At 38.0% G+C, this 20,193-nt stretch overlaps 1 protein-coding gene across 5 annotated transcripts in view; it reads left to right on the top strand.

Moving 5' to 3' along the window:
- Positions 1-20,193, top strand: part of stard13b (StAR related lipid transfer domain containing 13b) — a 65,672-nt gene that overhangs the window by 33,066 nt on the left and 12,413 nt on the right. The window contains exon 1 of one of the 5 annotated variants that reach the window (XM_028045490.1): positions 3,895-4,133. The exons of 2 other annotated variants lie outside the window; for them this stretch is intronic. In XM_028045490.1, the coding sequence (XP_027901291.1) occupies positions 3,971-4,133 (163 nt within the window). In that variant the 5' untranslated portion in view covers positions 3,895-3,970. Of the gene's footprint in view, positions 1-3,894; positions 4,134-17,894; positions 18,141-19,661; positions 19,778-20,193 lie in introns of those variants that run through there. 2 more of the 5 variants (XM_028045492.1, XM_028045493.1) reach the window with 2 other exon arrangements.

Here is a 20,193-nt window from a genome sequence, read left to right as displayed (position 1 = left end):
TACAGTATTTCTTTCATTACATCACAGTCTGGCTTTTAGGTGGGCAGCAGCTTGGACTGGTAGGTGTTTCTCAGTATAACCACAAGTAAATGTACCGTGCTTTCACCTGTTTATTGTTTATTTATAGTGCTGGTAAAGTAAGATAGCAAAATAACAGTTGTAACAGCATTACGTCATATATGTATTATTGTTTTGATTTTGATACACATAGTTAGAAGAAAAATATTTTTAAAAATGTAGAAGTTTTTAAGTACTTACGTATTTGTTGCCTTCTACAGTTTTGCTCTTTTTATAGCAGGGGTCTGGAACTCCAGTCCTCGGGTGCCACAGGCCTTCAAGTTTTGGATAAATCCTTACATCAACAAACCCCTATCAAAAGGCTGAATTACCTCCTCAGTATGTCAGCAAGGTTTGCAAAGACCTGGCCATTAACCATTCATTAGATGCAGGTGTGTTGGAGTAGGGAGCCATCCAAACATTGCAGGACAGTGGCAATCAAGGACTTGAGTTGCAGGTAACAAGCTGGTATGAATCCCACTCTTGGTGCTCTTTTAGTTTGGACACCATCATAGCCCAAGTTTTTTGTAGCAGGCACAGTTAATTCTGACTTTCTTTTAAGCATGGTTGGCTGGTAAAAAAGATTCTTGGTAGAGCTGATGTGCCCGTAGATTTCCTTTCCACCCTAAGGTTTTGAATGAACAGTTGGAAGATGACTACAATTTCACAAAAGTATAACATACTTTATACAGCAAAATAACATGACGGGATAAATTAACTAAAAGTGAATGGATTGTTCAGTAGCTTTCAAAATGAACAGTATTTTATCATTTAATCTGCATCAACAACTAACTGAATGAGAATCAACTGGTGTTTGAGTGCGTATAAGTTTAACTCTGTACAAAACAACAGCAGAAACTCTAAAAAGCAACAGGGGCATCAGCATTATTGACCACAGGGGAAAAAAAGAAATCTTAGGAACATTCATTTAGTTGTCTCAGGAGTTTGGAAATTTTGCATCACACTAGAGTTATTCTTAAGATTTAACCACTGGAAACATCGCCAGAGTGGAACCATGACTGTCCAGTGCAGATTACATGTCTGCTGGACGATCAAACCACATCACAGCTGCCTTTGCTGCTGCCACACGTGGGCCTCAGGATGAACATAATTTTCCCTCTCTGTAATCACACCTGGCTGAAGCTGAGCAGTTCAAACTAGAAGTTTCCAAAGGCTGGACTTGTATAAAGAACTGCAGTTGTGCATGCACTCAGTACAAGTTATCATATGGACCGTATCATAAAGATGATTTATTTATTTATTTTTTTGCTTTTTTCATTAAGATGAACAATCAAATCATCCCTGTCAGGCCTTCCAGTCTATCACAACACCTTGATATGTATTTGTTTGTCTGTGATGCGAGCCTAGATGTCTCCTGCCATGCTGTATTGCAATTTATCTCTGAGACCCAGACAGAGGCATGCTGCAACATGTTTGATATGGGCCCAAGTCGCAGCACTCCCTCTGAGGACAGACCACAGCCGTTTCTGCATGGCATGCAGTCCAGAGTTAAACACAATGGCATCTCTGAGCACAGTGGAGAATGTTTAGCTCTTTCACAATCCTGACTGAGCTATTTGAATGTAGACGATGTCACCATTGATCTCGTTCATTATGATTCCGTAATACGATACATGGCAAATTTTATCGTCTAGACAAGAAAGGAAGTCCAAAACGGAAACTGATTAATAGCAGCTACACTGTCACTCACAGACTGCCTCTTATTTTTTAGATCTGATTGGTCAAACGGTCCTTTTACTATGTGAATGAATACAGGTACTTGTGAGTAAAACATGAGTCACCACTCGATGAAATCATCAGAACAGACTCACACCATCAGTGACTTCTTTTAGGTGTAGCAGCCTTCTATTAATACAACTCCTCTCCAGGGTGTGAAGAGAGCCATTAAACCCAGGAGAAGTTTATGAAAATGTGAAGCCGACGCTGAAGTGTGCTTCTCAATTGTGGTCTTTGTGAAGCTAAGCTGGGGTGGATTTTGCCAGCCAGGCAGAGGAACAGACAGAGGCTGTGTTTAACTTGGTGGCTTGCCCGTTTGTCCTCTTTTCACATGTATGGCACCGTGCTTGTGCTAAACTGGCAGACTCGTATGCTAAGTCTCAAATAGTCATAAGAAGATCGGACTTTTGGATGCATACTTTATTTCTGTTTAGATGTGGGAAGGTTGTTGTTTCAAGCAAGGACAAGGACGTTATACATTTAAATAAGAGTACATGCTTAATTCAAAGTTATAATCTATAGTGCTTTGGCTGGACGATAAAACTAATGATATCTATCACAATAGATGAGAAATGTAGGCAATGGGTGCACATTACTATGGAATCTCAACTGTCTGCAGACAATTTGCGGTCCACAGAATGTGTACACAGTATGCCTAAGGATGTGGGAGCAGTTTCATGTTCAACATGTTCAACAGCTGAAAAATAAATTGTGGCTAAATGAGGAAACATCACTGGTTTGACATTGTTTACATATATAACATTCAAAAAAACTAATCAATAAGTATTGATATCAACTGATATGAAGTTCTTAAATAGTGAAACGTTTTTCACCAATATCGGCCAGGCCTAAATTGTGCTGTAAATATCTTTGATAAGTATTTTACATTGTTCTTCTAGTATTAAACACAAAGTTAATTGATTAATCCTACACAATTTGTAAACTAAGCAGATTGGGAGGTTGAGATCAAGTTAAATGGAACAAACTGCATTGTGTAGCTTAAATTACGAACCATTCCCCCAAATTTGTCTTTTCTGACTTCTGTTTCATACCGATAAAAATGATTCCATACCCTATTCATTTAACCATTTCATATCAGTTTCTATGGGTATTTTCGTGAAGATTAATAATAATAATCATAATCTAATAACTAATAGAGTCTGAGAACTTGTATGCTTTGCTTCTCTCTATAAAGTCCAGATTGGATTATAAATGGACATAATGGAAGATTGCATAAACTGTCCATTTGCTGACTGAGCATTTTTTTAACATTTAACAAGTTTTCATGCCTGCATATTTGGAAATTACATATAAACATGCATCAGGTCTATAAAGCATTCTATTTAGCAAAATTTTAAAGCTTAATTTTTATTTATTTAATTGACTTTAATTTCCTTATTTTTCTCATAACAAAATTGGAAAAAACTGCCTCGGTCTATAAAAGTAATGCCTACAGTCATTATTACATAATATCGGGCATGCAGTGTAGCATGAGAGTGAAATATTTGGTGATTGAGAGGGTTTTCATCAGTGAAGATCAAAGTCACGTGTGTATTCAGGCTAAATCTTTTTTTCCCCACTTAGTGGCTGACACTTTGAGGTGACCTACTGTGAGAACTTCCTGCCAGTGTCAGTGGACATAGTTTGGTGGGGGGTAGAAATTAGCATTTCCCATACCAAGAGAAGGACTTCTCTCCTCCTCCTCTTTCTTTTATAGTTTTCTCCAAAGTCTCACTCACACCCAGTAAATTTGGCACCGGCATCACCTGAAACAGCACAGAAGTTGTTCTAGCGCAGGGTAAATCCAAGCGCAGGGTAAATCTATTTTTGTAAGCCCTCCCACACCCTACATCATCCACTATTTCTCCCTTACTCAGTTCATAGGCATTCCAGTGGTATTTATATTTCCCTCCAGAGCGGGGAAGGCTGTCGAGCCTTCATACAGACACTGGATTCAGCTCAGAAAGGTGGGCCGTACTTTTTCCTGCTTCCTTGTGATTGGCTTCACCATGGTCATGTGACCCGCAAAGGGCTGACTCTCCTCTCTGGGCTCCACTGAGCCATCCCTCTCAGGTCTCTTCAGGCTTTTTTGCGCATGTATGTGAAGTTTTCTGTTGCGTGTGGGTGAGTGTGCTTCAGGCACTGATCAGGGGCTTGTTTGGGGTAGAATACAGCCATGTTTCGAGAGCTCCCAGAGTCCACAGGCAGTGACTGCCTGAGCAGCATGACTCCTGAAACTCAGGATATCTACCTTAGAATGGATCATTGCCGCAGGCGCTCTGGCTACAGGCTGGGCAGGATCATCGCCAGACACCAACTAGTGAAGAGGATTGCTGGAGGTAGGAGATGTCTCTGGAAATAAGTGACAGCTCACACCATTGCTTCACTGTTTGGACTTGAAGCTCTTTGTTTCTTTCGGTGTCAGTTTTGTTTTCCTCTCAGATTAGTTCCCCTTTGACAGCTTTACTAAGTAGTCAAAGCTCAAGGTCAATAGATCACAATATGCTTGTAATAAAAATTGAACAGAATCATACTTTAAGGTGAAACACACTCTGTTGATTCTTGCGTTCATTTGTGTTACCATAAAATTCAGTTATAACCTTTGGGCAATTGGTAGTCAAGGGTGAAGCCTTGACAAATGAATAGTATCGACAAACTTTAACAAATGGTAATGTGTGATAAGCCTTAGGATTAACCATCCAAGGAACACTGTGCCCAGAATGTAAACAAGAGATATCAATGAATGTCTTTCTTGGCTGTTTTATAACCCTTCAGCTTATTTGTGCACTGCTGTTTGGAGCTGGGAGTGTTTTCTTTCACTGCAGTAGAGTTTGACTTCTCTTTTAGCTTTCCCCAAAACTCTAAAATATTTCCTTGACTTTAAACTTCAGCTAAGTAAAAACTCCTTGAAATCAAGGGGAGGTGTGGCATGCCTTAACAGTGAGGACAAACCATGTGAAGCCTTGGTTCTCCCTGCAGGTATAAAAACCCTGATGCTGGATGAGAGGGGTGGCTATAGACACAAAACTTCAGAGACATAGTTCCCTTACCAAATGCTCTAACGAGTGAGATAAAATAACAGATTGTGTGGGTAAGATTTTGTTTGTCACCACAGACGACATAAATCAAACTATGCTCTTTTGATCCTAGTGATGTTTATGAGACAAAGTTTTTATTTTGTTGCACATATTTATGAAGATGCCCTTGAGTTGTGTGTACAGAAGTTGACATAATCTGATGTTTGCTTGCATGTGGAGTCATGTAATTTGTCGTGTGTTACAGATGTTAGTAATTAGGCTCCTCTTTGACATGGAGAAAAAACTTGTAAACCTTTGGATTCTTCTTTCAAAATAGGTTTTTTTTTACAATCATTTTTCAATGTCAAAAGTCACTTTTTGGTTAGTAGGAATTCATTTTTGTCCTTATTCTTTAATTAATTATATATTTTTGGATATCTCCACACTTGACAGAAAGTAAACACTTCAAAGGTAATTTGTAATTGTGAGCAGGTCACTGGTATTAAGATAAGGTGCAGTTTTAAAATTGCTCAAATATATTGTTGTGTTGTTCTTACATTTTTTAGTCCTTTTGAAAATACATGTGGTTGTTTGGATTTGATTCCAATTGAGAGAAACATCACAAGCAATAGCATGGAAACCAAAGGAGCACTGCTTACTAAATGTTTCAAAAACAGACTATAGAGAAACTTTTGGAGTCTCAGTATGTTTTCTGACAAGACCAAGACAACATTGGGTTGTTGTAGTTAACCCAGTGGCATCTGCACCTCTGAGTTGCCAAACAGGGTATTGACAGCCTTGTACTTGCTAATATTGCAGACGAAGGAGTGACATTATGAATACAGATGGTCTATGCAACCACCTGGGAATTTTAAAGCATACTGGCACCAGGGCACCACGAACAAACTCTTTTTGGGGTTGTGTTGAAGTTGCCAAGGCAGAGGAGCTTTCCAGATTTCAGTTTCTGTATCAGCTCTATATCTACCATGCAAAGTTATATGTCTTGCTTGTTTTGGCTCCACTATTAAAAATTGTTGTATTTAAAACAGTGGTGTAAATATTGCCATGGTATTTTTTTACTCAAAGTGATCATAGCGTGAACATTTATTATACTATTAAAGACAAAAGAATTTGATATTTTAACGCTCCATCTGTCATTTTTTTTACCTACTTGTTTAGTATTCATTGTTGTCTTGTTGTAAATGTAAGGTAAAGTCCAATAAGTTGCTTGTATTCTGAAAATTGTGACATGTATTATAATTTTGGGTGATTAATAGAATTGTGGTTGTGTCATTGTCTTGACTCTTGCATTCCTGCTTCATTGACATTTCTCCTCTCCTCCTATTGGTCTGTTGACACTGCAGGCCATTAGTGAATGGGCACCATGGGGATGGGCAGAATTACTCACATACTGTCATCCTAAATTCTAGGGATGCCTCTTCATCTTAGTCATATTTACTTTTATTATTATCAAAAACTCTATCCAGTATCTGAGCGTCCTGAGTAACAGATAGATAAGAAAGATGAGACAGAGACACAAGCATTGTTGGGTTGTTTTCAAGTAAAGATATCTGCCTTCACTCCAGAGGAATGTGTTTCTTTCCTGAAAATATTCTTCATATTTCTGAGGAGCATTCCATATGTTAATACGTGGGAGAACCTGCTGCATAGTTTCTCCTTTGTCTGCTTCAGCTCCTTTCTTTTCAGCTCATCCCAAGGTTAGCAGTATTTCCGCATCTTTTTGTATATTGTCTTCATGCTGGGTAAAATATTCACCTATTCGGATCCACAAAGCATGCGTTGTCCTTGGAGACAGTGATAAATACCAAAAATAACAGCAGTAGCTCACTAAATTAATTATGTCAGTTGTTTTCTTATAAAATATGCTGGGCCATAATGGAAACTTAGCAGTTGAATGATTAACAGACCGTTATGTGTGTTTCAGAGTGTTCCAGCTTTGCCAAGAAAAAAAAACTCTGGAAACTTCATCAGTACGTTGGTGGAAACTCGAAGCGGCTGAAAACTACAGCGTAACTAAAAGCTCGACTTCAGACTCTGTTCGGTGCTTTGCTTTGTGATGCTGTTGTGTCTCAAACAAGACGTCATTCGACTATTGCCCTGCCTTTAAGACATTTTAAGTCACCCAGATCCGTAAAAATCTATTACAGTATGCTACTATGGCCGGAAGTATGGCCCATGAGATGTAATCATTTACAATTGATATTCACAATCAAGAGTGATTGTGTGCCACTTGTTTGTCAGTGGCTCTCCCTGCTTTTTGGAAACACACACTGTGTCGTATACCATGCAATCATGAGGGAAAGGTGTTTCCATTGCCCAATTTAACATTTCTAAAAAAATGACAGTTTTTTTGATAGGTTTTCCTTCTATGCTGAGGTGGATTTTTAGAATAGGTTTATATGACAGGAAGTAGTTGGAGGATCATAGTGCAGCATATTTTCTAATGACTTATCGTGAGAACAAATTTATTCATGTGTGATTTTGATTGTGTTTCTTATTTAATGCAAACACTGTCATGGCAAAATTGTGTTGTTTCAACATTAGCAGAATATTGAGTTTTGTGCACATTTGTAATGGAAACACAGCTACTGTGTGCCCTAAATGCTATTTGGACATAAAGGTTAGTCGGTCCATTGTTGTATGGTGTTTTATTCAAATGCGAAGCTACCACTCATTGCTGTTTTTTTCCAACAATGTTTGTTTTGCTTGTTAAAAGGGTGACAGTCTCTTCCTCCCTTTGTCTTTTCATAGCTTTTCACTTTTAGTTGTTGCATGCCTGACTTTTTCAGGTAGAGAAAAAGATCTGCATGACACAAAATGTTTCACGACATCCATCTGTTTCTATAGGGGAGGTTTTATACCCACTTTGAAAACTGACTATTTTTTATAACTTACCGATAGATTTCTTTAAGGAAATGGGGTTATGTTACTCGAGTTACTTGGATACTTGGATTAGAATATGTGGGATTGTATGCATTTCTGAATTATTTTTAAATACTTAAATTATAAGGATAAGATAAATAATTTTGTATTTCTATGGTTAAAAAAAGTAAAAAGGAACAAAATGGCAACACCAGGGTTTGTATTAGGGCTATAAATTGGGAAGGGGTAAATTGACCCAGAGGCTTGTTATGGTGCTGTGTTCATTTGTTCAGTCAGTCACCATACGTCCTGTGTGTCTGGATCAGTTATTGTACATTTGGGTGACAGAAATTGATCCTCTAGTGGAAAATACAAATAACCCAACAACAAATGGATTTGTAGAAATCACTATTGTTCACCAGCGACTGTAGTGTGGACAAATAATTTGAATTCTTCCTCCATAATTGTTTCAAACTCTCAATTGTCAAGGAACACCTATTTATAGAAGTGTCTGAACAGGATAATGTGCTCGCTCTGGAAATTCGTAGAATAGAGAATATAGCAGGCCTCCTTCCTATTTAGACAAGAATTTGTGCTTTTCATCCTTTGACTATGGCAGTTATTTGAAAATCCAGCAGAGAACTAGTTTGCATTGTTCTCTCTTTTGGAGAGGGATTGTAACAGTAAAAGGGCTCTTCAAAGTAAAGAATAGAAAGACTCTGTCCTCTCACTCTCAGAATCCCTCTCTTATGTAGACTGCTTTATTCATCAATGCTTCACTGCAGCATGAAAATCATCAGCTAAGTGTGAAACTTAGCTGATGAGTTTCACACTTAGTGTTTCACACTTAGCTAAGTGTGAAACACTAAGCTGATGATTATTATCTGCCCCTTTGTTCAAACTGAAGTTTGAAGATAAATGTGTATGAAAATGAACATGTTGCTTTGCTCATGATGAGACCTACTTCCGATCAGCTGTTAATTGGGGTGTATTTTTTCTGTCTGAAAGAACATTTTTACCTCCTTAAATGTTGAGATGACTTTTTTTTCTATTTCTTTCACCTTTTTGATAAGAAGAATTTGCATGAACAGCATGAACAAAGGTTGACCTTTTTGATCCATCTCCATCTCAGGGTTTCAATAATCTTTGAATTCATTTAAATGACATTAATGTGTTTAACTGTTGTAATTTGGAACAGCATGCTGTAGGAAAATGCAGATTTAGATGGAGATCAAACAACTTTGATCAGACCAGACCGATATTAACAGTATTTTCCAGAAAATGTTCTTTTAATCTAATTAGTGGAATTTTTTATGTAGTCATGAGAAATGTTATGCTTTGACTTATACATGTTTGCCTTTCATGCTAAATTGAACAATTCAATTGAAGGTAACTGTCAGATTCTACTTCTCCAAAATGCAGCCTCAAACACACATATAGTTTCATAACATACTGATGTGATCAACATTTCCCCTTTTTTACTGCAACATTTTCAAACTCAACTATTCTTAACAGGAAAAAAGTTGAAAAAATTCAGATAGGGTTAAGCTAACACTAACAAAACTGCAAAATTATCTATGCAAAAGAGCTAGAGTAAAATTAAAAGCATTACATTTGATTGGTTGGTGTGCAGATTACAGCCATTTAACATAATTTAGCAATCAGGACCAAGCTGAGTTTCTCCATAAAGATTCTCTGGAAATTCCTGTTGCATACGGAGACTGTGGTCTACGTGAAGAGCCGTTTGTCCTGACAGCTGCCACATGTGCACAGCTAATCATTTACCAAGAGCATTTTTCAGAAATGCCTCTGCTGCATTGTAACAGGAATGAAAAGTTACACATTAACTTTGAAAGGTACAGTGCTTAGTTCCTCAGCATTTCACACATGTCAGGATACCACACGTATGTGCCTAAGTGACTCATTTAGGCCAATTGATTACAAACTATATGCTAACCTTCAGGTTGTTTAACTAAAAAAGTAAGATTAGGACTAGATAGGTTTGTCACTTGTTTATGTTCCCCTTTTTTGTGCAGCTACAAGGAACAGAAGGAGATTTCTAATAATAAGACTGTAGTTTTAAATTGATTAGGCTTTTGTAAATAATAATAAGTATAAAAATTTACCCTTAAATGGTAAGCCCATATGGTACATGTCTAAGTTCAACAGTTGCCTGCCCCCCTGTGGTAGAAAAGCTAATCTCATGCCAGTAGAAACGTGAGGGTTGCAGTCAATCAGCTCCTGTGTTCACACACCATCTCTGTGTTAGTTTTCTATTTTAACTTTTAACTATGACTTTCACCACTTATGTGGGAGACGCTGTGTCTATCAAGTGGAACAATGGCTGGTTATAAAGTGACCTTTATTTCCTCATATACAATAATTCAGGCTGCCTGTATTATCCTCTATGTTGCAACTTACCAGCTTGTTGCAGAAGTGCTGCAAGGCTGCTGATGCAGTCCAGCTGCTCTTTCATGTAGTTAATTAGGACCAGCATCCGTTTGGATGGCTCCGTCCTTAACGGTGGACGTCCTGAGAGGGGGTTCTCACGGTTGGGGCTCTTTTTCTATCATTGGTCCCCTCTGTACCCTCTGACTCTCTGAGGCCATTCTAAGAGAAGGAGGAAACTCCACTTAGACCCCTCTGGGAAACTTTCCAAATGAGAGGAAGGAGGACCTAATGAAACTCTGCGGGACTCGACAGAGGAGTTTTTCCTGGATGTTTTTCTTTGATTCTTTCCCCTGTATTCTGCACCTCACAGAGCCATGGTCTCTGATAAAAGTAATTTGTGTATTATAGTATTTTTATGCTTTAGATCTTCTGAGCATGAGCTGTTTAATTTGTGTGGGTGCCACATCTTATAGACTTTCCAGTCAACATTTTTCCATGTTTGTGTCATGATTTCAGGTCAGCTGGCTAAGCGCTTGTTAGTAATTCATAGTCCCCTTAAGTCATGTCATATGGCATTGCTGGAAAACCAAATTACAGTGTTTATATAAGTTATCAAAGGAACGAAAGAATTACAGTCACACAACCGTAAATTAGAAGTGGGAAAGCAGCGTGACATGGCAAGGCATGCAGGCTACTGAGTTTCACATTAAAGGAGATGTGGACTTCAAATTAGGATGCAAATAGAAATGTAGAGCTTGTTAGGGGAATACAGTTAACTCCATTACCACATGGGAAACGGTAGACACCAGCTGTGGGGGAGGTAGCTGAAAAGACAACTGAAAAAATAGCTTTGACTTACTGAGACGAAAAAGAAACAAAGATTTTCACTGAATTCATGTGTCTGAGACCATTCTCTTTTTCTGTTTCCATTCTTTACATCATAAGGTGCACAGATATTCATAGTTACATTATTACAAAAGTGCATACCCCTCTCTTTTTGCATTTTTTTACTTTCCCCTCAATGTTAAATTCATTGTAATGAGATTTTATGATTTCAGCCATCATAGTGATGTACAGAGGTTTTTATTTTTACTGTTTTGTTCTCATATTACCCCCTATAAAACACAAGAACACTTTGACAAAGCAAGTCAAAGTTTTAAAATATCCAAGTTTTCCAAAATGAAATGAATGAACATTTTTGCTTTTTCAAAAATGTGTAAAGTCACATCTCCGGTATTAAAGAAATCATTTGTCAGCAAAGGCCACGACTAGTGGAGGAAATCTGCATGTCTTCATTTGATTCTATCTGGACATAATTAGGGAGAAAATCTCCAAAATTCAACCATGATGACTTTATCAGCAAAAACAAACTCTTTATAAATTCAGCTCAGATGATTGTCAGGACTCTTTGACATGTGTGGGAACAGAACTGCTGTCCAGTGTCTGGAAGTGTTTAGCTTGAACTTGGCATTATATATTTTACAGGAAGCTCAGCTGATTGATTTCTGAAGAATTCTGCACTGTTGATCAAAAGCCCTGTAATAACGGGAAGGGTTCTTTTTAAAGTCTGTTATATTTTATGTGTCATAGGCTCCTTTAGTGTGACTAAAGAGGGAAAAAAAAACACCTGTGTGTGTTGCTGACACTTCCTTTGGTCTTTTCTGTTTGCTGAGCAACCTGGGGGTTTCAACATGTGGCTGTTAGAGGGTTTTCTCTTGAGTAAATGTGAGACAGTAACGAGGTTAAAGAAGACACTGTGGAGTTTTTGATTGGACTTTGAAGCTTGCATAGGGGCAACGCAGCTCCAACGCTGTGTCCCAGTATTTGACATCAGTCTGCAACAGCCAGTCAAAACCAGTGGGCTATCATCTTACAGTTGAGGTCAGGGATAATTTGTTAATGCTTCACTGAAAGGCTGTTGTAAGATGGGAATCTCCACTGAAGTGTTCCTCAGTGACTTGAAACACTAAGTGTTATTTCCTTTAAAGATGGTTTGAAGTAATTTCCCATAAAACACTAACCTCCTCCCACATGCTACTGACAGTAAATCCCCATTCAATCTTTAATCTCATTGTTTTCTCAGACAGCACAAAATCCATGAATCAGTTTGACTCCCGGTGACCACCTTTCCAAAAGAAACAGCATCTGAGTTCAGGTCCGGATGAGTCTTATTGTGCATTGTGAAGTGATTGGAGACCTGTGAATACTACAGAAACCAGTGGCTGACATTACCATAGCTGATTGAAAAATAAAAGGAAGAGACCAGCACAGGAGTGAGCTCATGGGTTGTTTTCCCCTGAAGATGAAAGAACCCCCTTCTCTGGGTGTCCTTCAGAGGTGAAGGAGAGTGTTACCACAGCTGTGCTGATCTTGTTTAAATTCAATACAGGATCTAGAGATGAAAACAGGCCAGGTGACTTTTGACCCAGCAGGCTTTGGCAATGGTCAATAACAGCAGCTCTCCAGCTCATATAGTTGTTATTTGCACTCAGAATCAATAAGCTCTACGTGTGTGGGGGTGTGTGTGTGTGTGTGTCTGTCTGCTGTGAAGTGAAAGGTTGATCTTTCACCAGTGGACCCATTATAAGTCGTTAACCAGACTGTGTTTATACTAAAGCAGCATGTATCTGTGATCTGACTTCCAGCAGAGAAGGTCAAGAATTGAGCCACACGTGACAAGAACCCCAGTGGAAATATTTAAAAGACTTGTCTGAAATCTGTGGAGTTGGTCTGTAGCATTATAAGGAGATTTAAAAGTAAAAGGAGCGTACAGTGGTGGCGCAGGGGGTTAGCACGCCCCACGTTTGGAGGCCTTAGTCCTCGACGACCTTTGCCGCATGTCTTCCCTTCTCCTCACCCTCCTTTCTGTCTGCCTACTGTTGCAAAAATACGAGACACTAGCGCCTCAAAAACTCTTTGGAGAAAAAAAGGTATGGCTTAAAGTACTTTTAGATACAAACTATTCTAGTTTCTAGGTAACAATTTGCCAGAAACTGACAGAAAATAAGCTTATATCAAACAAAAGCAGAACTTTAAGATGTACTGCATCTACAAAAAAATATTGATGTGAGAAGTCTAGTTTCTAGTTCTCAGTTTTAAAAATATTTGTGAAAAACTGCAAAAAAATTATTTGTCTGCTTACTTTGGATCAGATTGTGATACTTTAGCATGGAAGTTCACTTTTTGGCTTGGCAATTTGATCAACAGCGGTGGTGGCTGACCCAGCGGTAAACTGTTCAAGAAAAGTCTTAATTAGAGAACCAAAGTCCTAAGCAATCGAAATAATACATGATTTTCTTTTTTTAAACAAAAACAATTAGAATATGTTTATTTTTTTATTTATGGAAAATATTGTGTTATTGTGAAACTGGACTATACTAACTCAATGTTATACAGTGAGAATCCCAAGCTGTGATCCATGCTGGGTACTGATCTGGGGTTTCACTGTTTTTCCACTGGTCTCTGAGCTGCTGGAGGTGTGGAGGTTCGTTTCATCCACTCTTTGTTAGAGACACATGGTCCACTGAAAGGACATCTCCTCATTTCACTGCAAAGTACAATGAAAAGCAGGTCCAAAGATTTGCTGGCTCATTTGTATTTTAGAACATTTTGCTCCGGCACCTTAGCAACACACCCTGGAAGTGACCGTTTAAAATCTACATCCCATGTGGACTACTGGGTAATAGAATCCTAGGGCACTTTGCAGGATCAAACAGGGGACTCGAGGTCCCCGGGTGATTCAACACTGCCTCTCTGTAATTACTTGGCCTATGAAACCAGCTAGCTCATGTGCCAGTCACACCATCAACAACAAAGTCATTTCAACAAAAGCACTGTGTTGTTACTCACCTATGACGGCAGACAATCTCTAAGAGTTTACTCTTACTCATTAATTCAGCAGCTTCTCTTGTTTATAGATACCAGGAATGCTACCAACACAGTATGCGCTGTGTTATTTGGCTGTGGTACCTCCTGTTTTGCTGATAATTGAGGGAAACTGTTTAGAGGATATTGGAGTCTGAGGAACATGTAGAGCTTGGTTAATTAAGACCTACTACAAATAATAGGAAGGTTTTATTCCCACAATATTAGGTGAATTACAGGGGGTGCAGCTCTGTTAATCCACCTTGTGAATAGTCACCATTATTTTTGGTGAATCAGGGGCCCAGTTTGGCAGCCATCTATAAGATGTGTTTGGATCTAGACTTATAATGCAAAGCATTTATGGAGATCTGTTTGCAGAACCTCAAATAAATATTGATAAAATGTCACTTTCTTACGTTTAAAAGAACTAAATTTTCTCCAGTCATTTTAATCCATAGACCATGCATACTCATGTCATGTTCCTACATATGTTTTACTGCTGCAGCTCAGAATGAACTGGAGTGAGTCTTTGGGAGTTTTTATAGATGAAGATTTAAGATGACTAGTTTTCATAAAATAAAAAACAGGGATGGAAACAAACTAGCTTTAAACTTTTTTAGTCACCGACTTGCCTCAAATGCTGTGAAGAAGTTACTGTGTGGTGTTAGGAATTATCACAGGTAAAACATTAGAAAAGTAGAGGCTGGAAAACACAAATACTCTAATGGTAATATTACATTTATTACATTTATTTATTTATTTATAGTCCTTTACAATAACTCCCAAGTTAATTGCTTTACAGTGGGCAATATAAGATAAAACATATAAAACTCAAGGAATAAAACAGGGTAAAACACAAGAGACAGTAGAATAAAGTAAAAAAATATATTTTCTGAAAATCAATATTGTCTAAATTAATGACCTAAAATTATTTGCTCAGATTATTTTGGTTATAAAAACCAAAAGACAAATAAATTAAGTTAAACTGACCAACAACAGTTTTACAAAGCTGTTGTTGCTGCTATAATTCAAAATTTTAGGTTATAATTTAGGCAACCAAACCCACCCTGTATTCAGCCTGGGCATGTCATTTTAATTAGAATTTTTTGTGTCAACACTGTGAAGCCATAGCGTTTCTGCTTAGTGTTATAAAACAGTGGGAAACTCAGACTGACCCGTGTCAACTATCCATAATCAATGTCTTTCTAAGAAAAGGGTTTTGAATGAATAGTTACCCATTTCCCTGAATTCTGGTGCTTTTCCTACCAGATGTCAATAATCTGTAATAATAATATGTAATTATCTTGACCTTTAGGAAGTTCAATCTAAAATCCCCTTGAACTAATAGAACTGACATTACATCCCCTCAGGTGGTGATGGAAAAGGAGGGTTTAGTTTTTTTACAGGAGAGTATCACATCGCCATTGGTTATCACTAGATTTAAATATACTTTAGTGAATAAAACTGATTAAAGGGCATATTACTAACAGTAAATCATTTCCACAACAGTCACAGCAGTCTCTTCCTTCAAGTTCAAACTTTGCGTAACATCATTTTCATGTCCCATTATGTTTCTATTTTACAATGTTGCCTGCAATCTCTGACTAATAAAAACAGATCTGCTGTTCCTCCCGAATACACAAGTTCGGTATTTATCTGCCATCACATTTGTCTTCCAGCTATCGCTGATCATAATTTGAGCTTCCCATTTGCTGCCATGTGAACAATTGCCAACTGAGAGACAGAAGGAATGTAGGACTATTTTGGGCATGAAACATCAGATGTTGTGGTTCTGGGGCAGACTTAGAGGAGGGGTCTCTGTTTTTCCCCTGGCAGTCTGTCTAGTCGAAGCTGACTTCTCACTGTGAGTGAGTGTCTGTATGCAATTACCTTCATAAAGGAAAAGAGTGGCCTCTCTTACAGTCTCTCCAAGTATGACGGCATCTTCAGTAGTAGTAGTAGTGTCTGTTTTTTTTTTCTCATATTTTTGCCTCTGTGTGTCTTTCTCCAGGTGTTTTAAAAGACAATCGTAATGGTCGGTTGGAGCTTTTCTTGTCTGGCTGATTCATTCCGTGGTAATGCATAATGGTAGCAGAAAGCCCAGGGATTTTTATTATACTCCAATTTATGGCCCTTTGTCTTTCTATAAAAATCTAATAAGTGCTAAGTGCATTTACCGGTAAATGCTTTGTTTTTATGGTGACTAAAGTGGATCACCTGTGTCATCCTTTTTGTGCTTGGAGATAAATTCCCAGTTCCGGCCAAAGCACTTGTACAGAAAAAATGGCAGCAGCGTCACAGAGTGAGGAGGCAAGCCTCATCCGGAAATCTGCTCACATGATTGGAAATTATGGATGGATATGGTTTACTTATGTAATCACAGAACCTTGGAAAATCCCACTAAACTAAAGTGCCTTCAGATACAAAGATAGGAAACAAAGTGTTCTTATTAGATATAGATTTGGCCATTTCCTCTGTTGTAATCCAATTAGAAAGAAGGTCAATATTTCCTTCACAAAGTCAGTCCGGGGCTGGCTCATCTTGGACTTTATTAATGATAGCATGAGTTTTTTTTTTTTTTTCAAATAGATTATTTTCTTGTCTTTCTTCTAGGAATGGGTTGGTAGCCAATATTAGGGCATAATAGGTTTTAAAACATTACATTTTGAAAACCACAAATATTTTTCATCATGTTTCTGTTGCTCAAAGTTCACTTAATGAGACTGCAGTAAAACTGACTGAGTTCCTGCAGTTTTCTCCAGCTGTGTTAATTATAAAGTAACACAATGCTGGGTGTCCCACCCCAACCTGTTGATGCACACTGCTTTTCAGCAGGCTGAAAGGATTCGGCAACATTCCCTTGCTTACAAGAGAGAAAACATTCAACTGCATAAACCGAACAAACATCACTCATACTGTAGCTATTATATGCTTATTCAGGAATGACTGTCTAGCTAATTTCAGCTCTTTTACAATTCAGCAGAACTATTAAAAGAAATAGCACTCTATAATTAGTATGTTTACTTGAACATTATGTTTTAGTGAATGTTTATTCTGTGGTTTTGATTAATTGTATGTAGCAAAGATCTAAATAATAATAAATGGAGATAGCTTGTTCTTCCCCCTGGCTTTATTACCATAAGAAAGCCAAATCAGAAGCTATGACTAGTTTTTCTCTTCTTTTTTTTAAGCTGGAGTAAGTTATACATTTTGGGAAGATACTGTACAATTTATTTTTACTCGGAACTATCATACTGTGACAATATCCATGCCTACTTTCTTTAAATTTTTATTTTGTAAAAAGGTTTTATGCATTTATGTCGATCTCTTTAGATGTTTTTTCATTCTAGTAGCTGGGTTACCAGTAATAAGGATTATTATCTGATATGTTTCTTTTTCTTTGTGATCTAATTATTCAATTGACAGAGTGATCTCCTTCACTGATTTTCCTACAAACAAAGAGACTGAAACAGAGAAGGTTTCAGTCTGAAAAGCTGAGTGCTCCAGCATGATTCACTGCTTCTGATTGCTGGCGGTTTATGTCATGGTTTTCCCCGACTTCAGCTGTCTACGTTTTTTCCATTCCGTTGACCCCTAGGAACAACATCTGGAGCTGCACTCCATTCTAGTTTATTTAACTGAAACCTTTCCCACATGAATTTTTCTACCACGTTTTTGGAGTAAGGCTTGAAAGGCTGTGAAAGATAACCTTCGTCTCGCCAAATCCTCACTCAGGAAATTGTTGAAAATTTTTTAAGACTTATCTTGAAATAGAGAGACAAACTATCGGGATTAAGAAGCAATCTTTTGGCCAATCTTTCCAATCTTTTCCAAAAATGTGCTGACTTGTATATGAAGGAGTTGTTGTGGGCAGAGCTGGGTAGGAGGGTTTGGCACAAGGAGTACATGAGGAAGAGGGGGGTTGAGTGAGTGGGAGCCTGCCACAGTAAAGTGGGTGGGTTAAAGGATAGATTCAGTGTTGGAACAGGCACATGGTGGTTTGGGGGGTAGATAGAGAGAGAAATGGAAAGAGTAAGGAGCTGTGGATCTGACTTCAAACTGCCAGTTGTGTTCAGACAGTGAAAAGGAATGTGGCTCAGCGTGGGAATGAAGATGCTCTGACATGTTTGGAGACACTCGTAACTCTTGATGGATGTAGAAGCTATTCTGGCTCTATGATGAAAATATCCCGTGAGTACGCAACTATTTTTCACTGACAGGAAACCAGCATGTCAGCTGATTCAAGGGTTCTTAAACAATGGATGTGATCTTGTATTGTTTTTTGGGGTTTTTTTGTTAGTTTGTTTTCAAAAGGGTTTTAAAAAGTAGGGCTTGCTTATTAAATTGTATGATTTGTGATCTGTCATTTAGACATAAAGTAGAATGTAATTAAGGTTTTAAAAAAAGTGCTAACTCTGGCTCTTCTCACCATCTGTGATCTGTGCTGATCATTTCACCACTTTGCCATTGTGTACTTTTGTAGCTTTAGATGGACGTGTTTCTGTCTACCATGAGCTCAAGTACTTTTCTATATTCTATTGATTAATTAATGGCTATTTAAATCCAGCAAATAATATCTGTTATCTATCTATTGATTTTATCAGGTCCTAATCTGTCATATTTTATACAGCAGAGGGGTCAAAAATGAGCATTAGAAACACAAACAATGTAAACAAAATGTAACACAAAGTTTTCAGATAGTATACAACTGAATGAAATAATGCTTAGAAATTTTACATTTTAACAGATAAGTAATGGTTGAATTTTGACAGCCTGACTTTGTATCAACCATGAGTCAGTTCATGCCAACTTTGGGAATATATATTCTACTCATAGTTTATTGTAAGAAAGTTGTAAAGCAAAGAAAGTTATTTTTTCATCAGGCCCCAATAAGGATCAGAATCAAAGCAAATGGGAATAGAGAGTGATTCTAAGCTTTCAGAACTTAGTATAAAATCTAAGTATTTTATGACTATATATTTCCAAATTCATTGGAAATACATGACTAAAGAAACAGATGGCAATAGTTTAACTACATGGATATGGAAGGGTTTGTTTACAGGAAATAGAAAGAAACAAGGTAGCAACATATAGGTACGAAATGAGGGCATGAACCTTTGACTGGACAAGTTGACCTAGAGCTGATACAAGCTATGTCCACAATGTGAATTATATAACAAGTATTCTTTATAGAGTAGACAATGACATCCTTTCCATAGGTGCTTCAGCCGCACGCAACTTTTGACATTTTGCTCCATTGTGTGGCAGCCAAACTGAGTTTTACTTCTTTGTGAAATTGTAATTCTATACCATAGACAGCTTTAAAGCTTTAGGTTGTGAAGAGCAAACACAAGTTCTCATTCTTTGGCGCGATGCCCGCCCCAGTCTTTTATCCATGAGAGATTTCCTTGGAGAGAGGATGAGAGGACAGAATGTCTCACTATCATGTTACAGAATGCAAAACAGAGGGATTCCCAGATCCTGTTACTGTTTCTCAGTGGTCCAACCTGAGGTCCTGGGACACAGAAGGGCCTGACAACACTCTCACTATGCATAGCAGTTGAATAATAAAGAGCCTATATTATTCACCTGGGAGGGAGGTCTAGCAGAACACAAAGGCTTTAGCTTGTGCTGACGCAGGTGGGAACACAGCAGAGTGGCTCCTGGCAGCAAACACATGTTGACTTATCTCCTGGTTCAGGGGTAAACAGTAGACATCCAAGGACAGAGGGAGCTGTTAATATTTATTCAGTTGTTGGTCAGTGCTGAAACCAGACAAAGTCAATTTTCTTTGAATTTTTTCATCATCTGGAAGCAAAGCAGCACAGGTGAGTTACACAGAGATAATTTTCTGTAATTATGTGGAACTGTAGGATGAATGACTGCGGTGCATGTTGCAGCTGCTGTGTGCCGGTCACAATTTGGAGCTGAGATTTCGGATTTGCTTTAGTGATTCCCTTTTAGCTATGTGTTTAGCTGAAGATGAATCTATGTGCAGTTTGCTCTTAGTCAAGAGCAAAGTTGTTCATGTTCTTTAAAACATAAAAAAAAACCCATCTGTACAAAGACTCATTTGGACACGATATTGTTTTAAAGATTGGTTCTGGTAAGTTTAGTCAACTCATAGTTTTTTGTTGTTGTTGTTGTTGTTGTCTTTCTGACTCTGGTAGCCTGACTTTATGATTATATCACAGTTAAAGAGCCAAAGATCTTCCTCTGACTTTCTGCTCTGTGGTGACATAAA

Source organism: Xiphophorus couchianus, chromosome 18, assembly GCF_001444195.1.
Source record: "Xiphophorus couchianus chromosome 18, X_couchianus-1.0, whole genome shotgun sequence".
Classification (NCBI taxonomy): Eukaryota; Metazoa; Chordata; class Actinopteri; order Cyprinodontiformes; family Poeciliidae; genus Xiphophorus; species Xiphophorus couchianus.
This window is presented reverse-complemented; position numbering and strand designations above follow the sequence as displayed.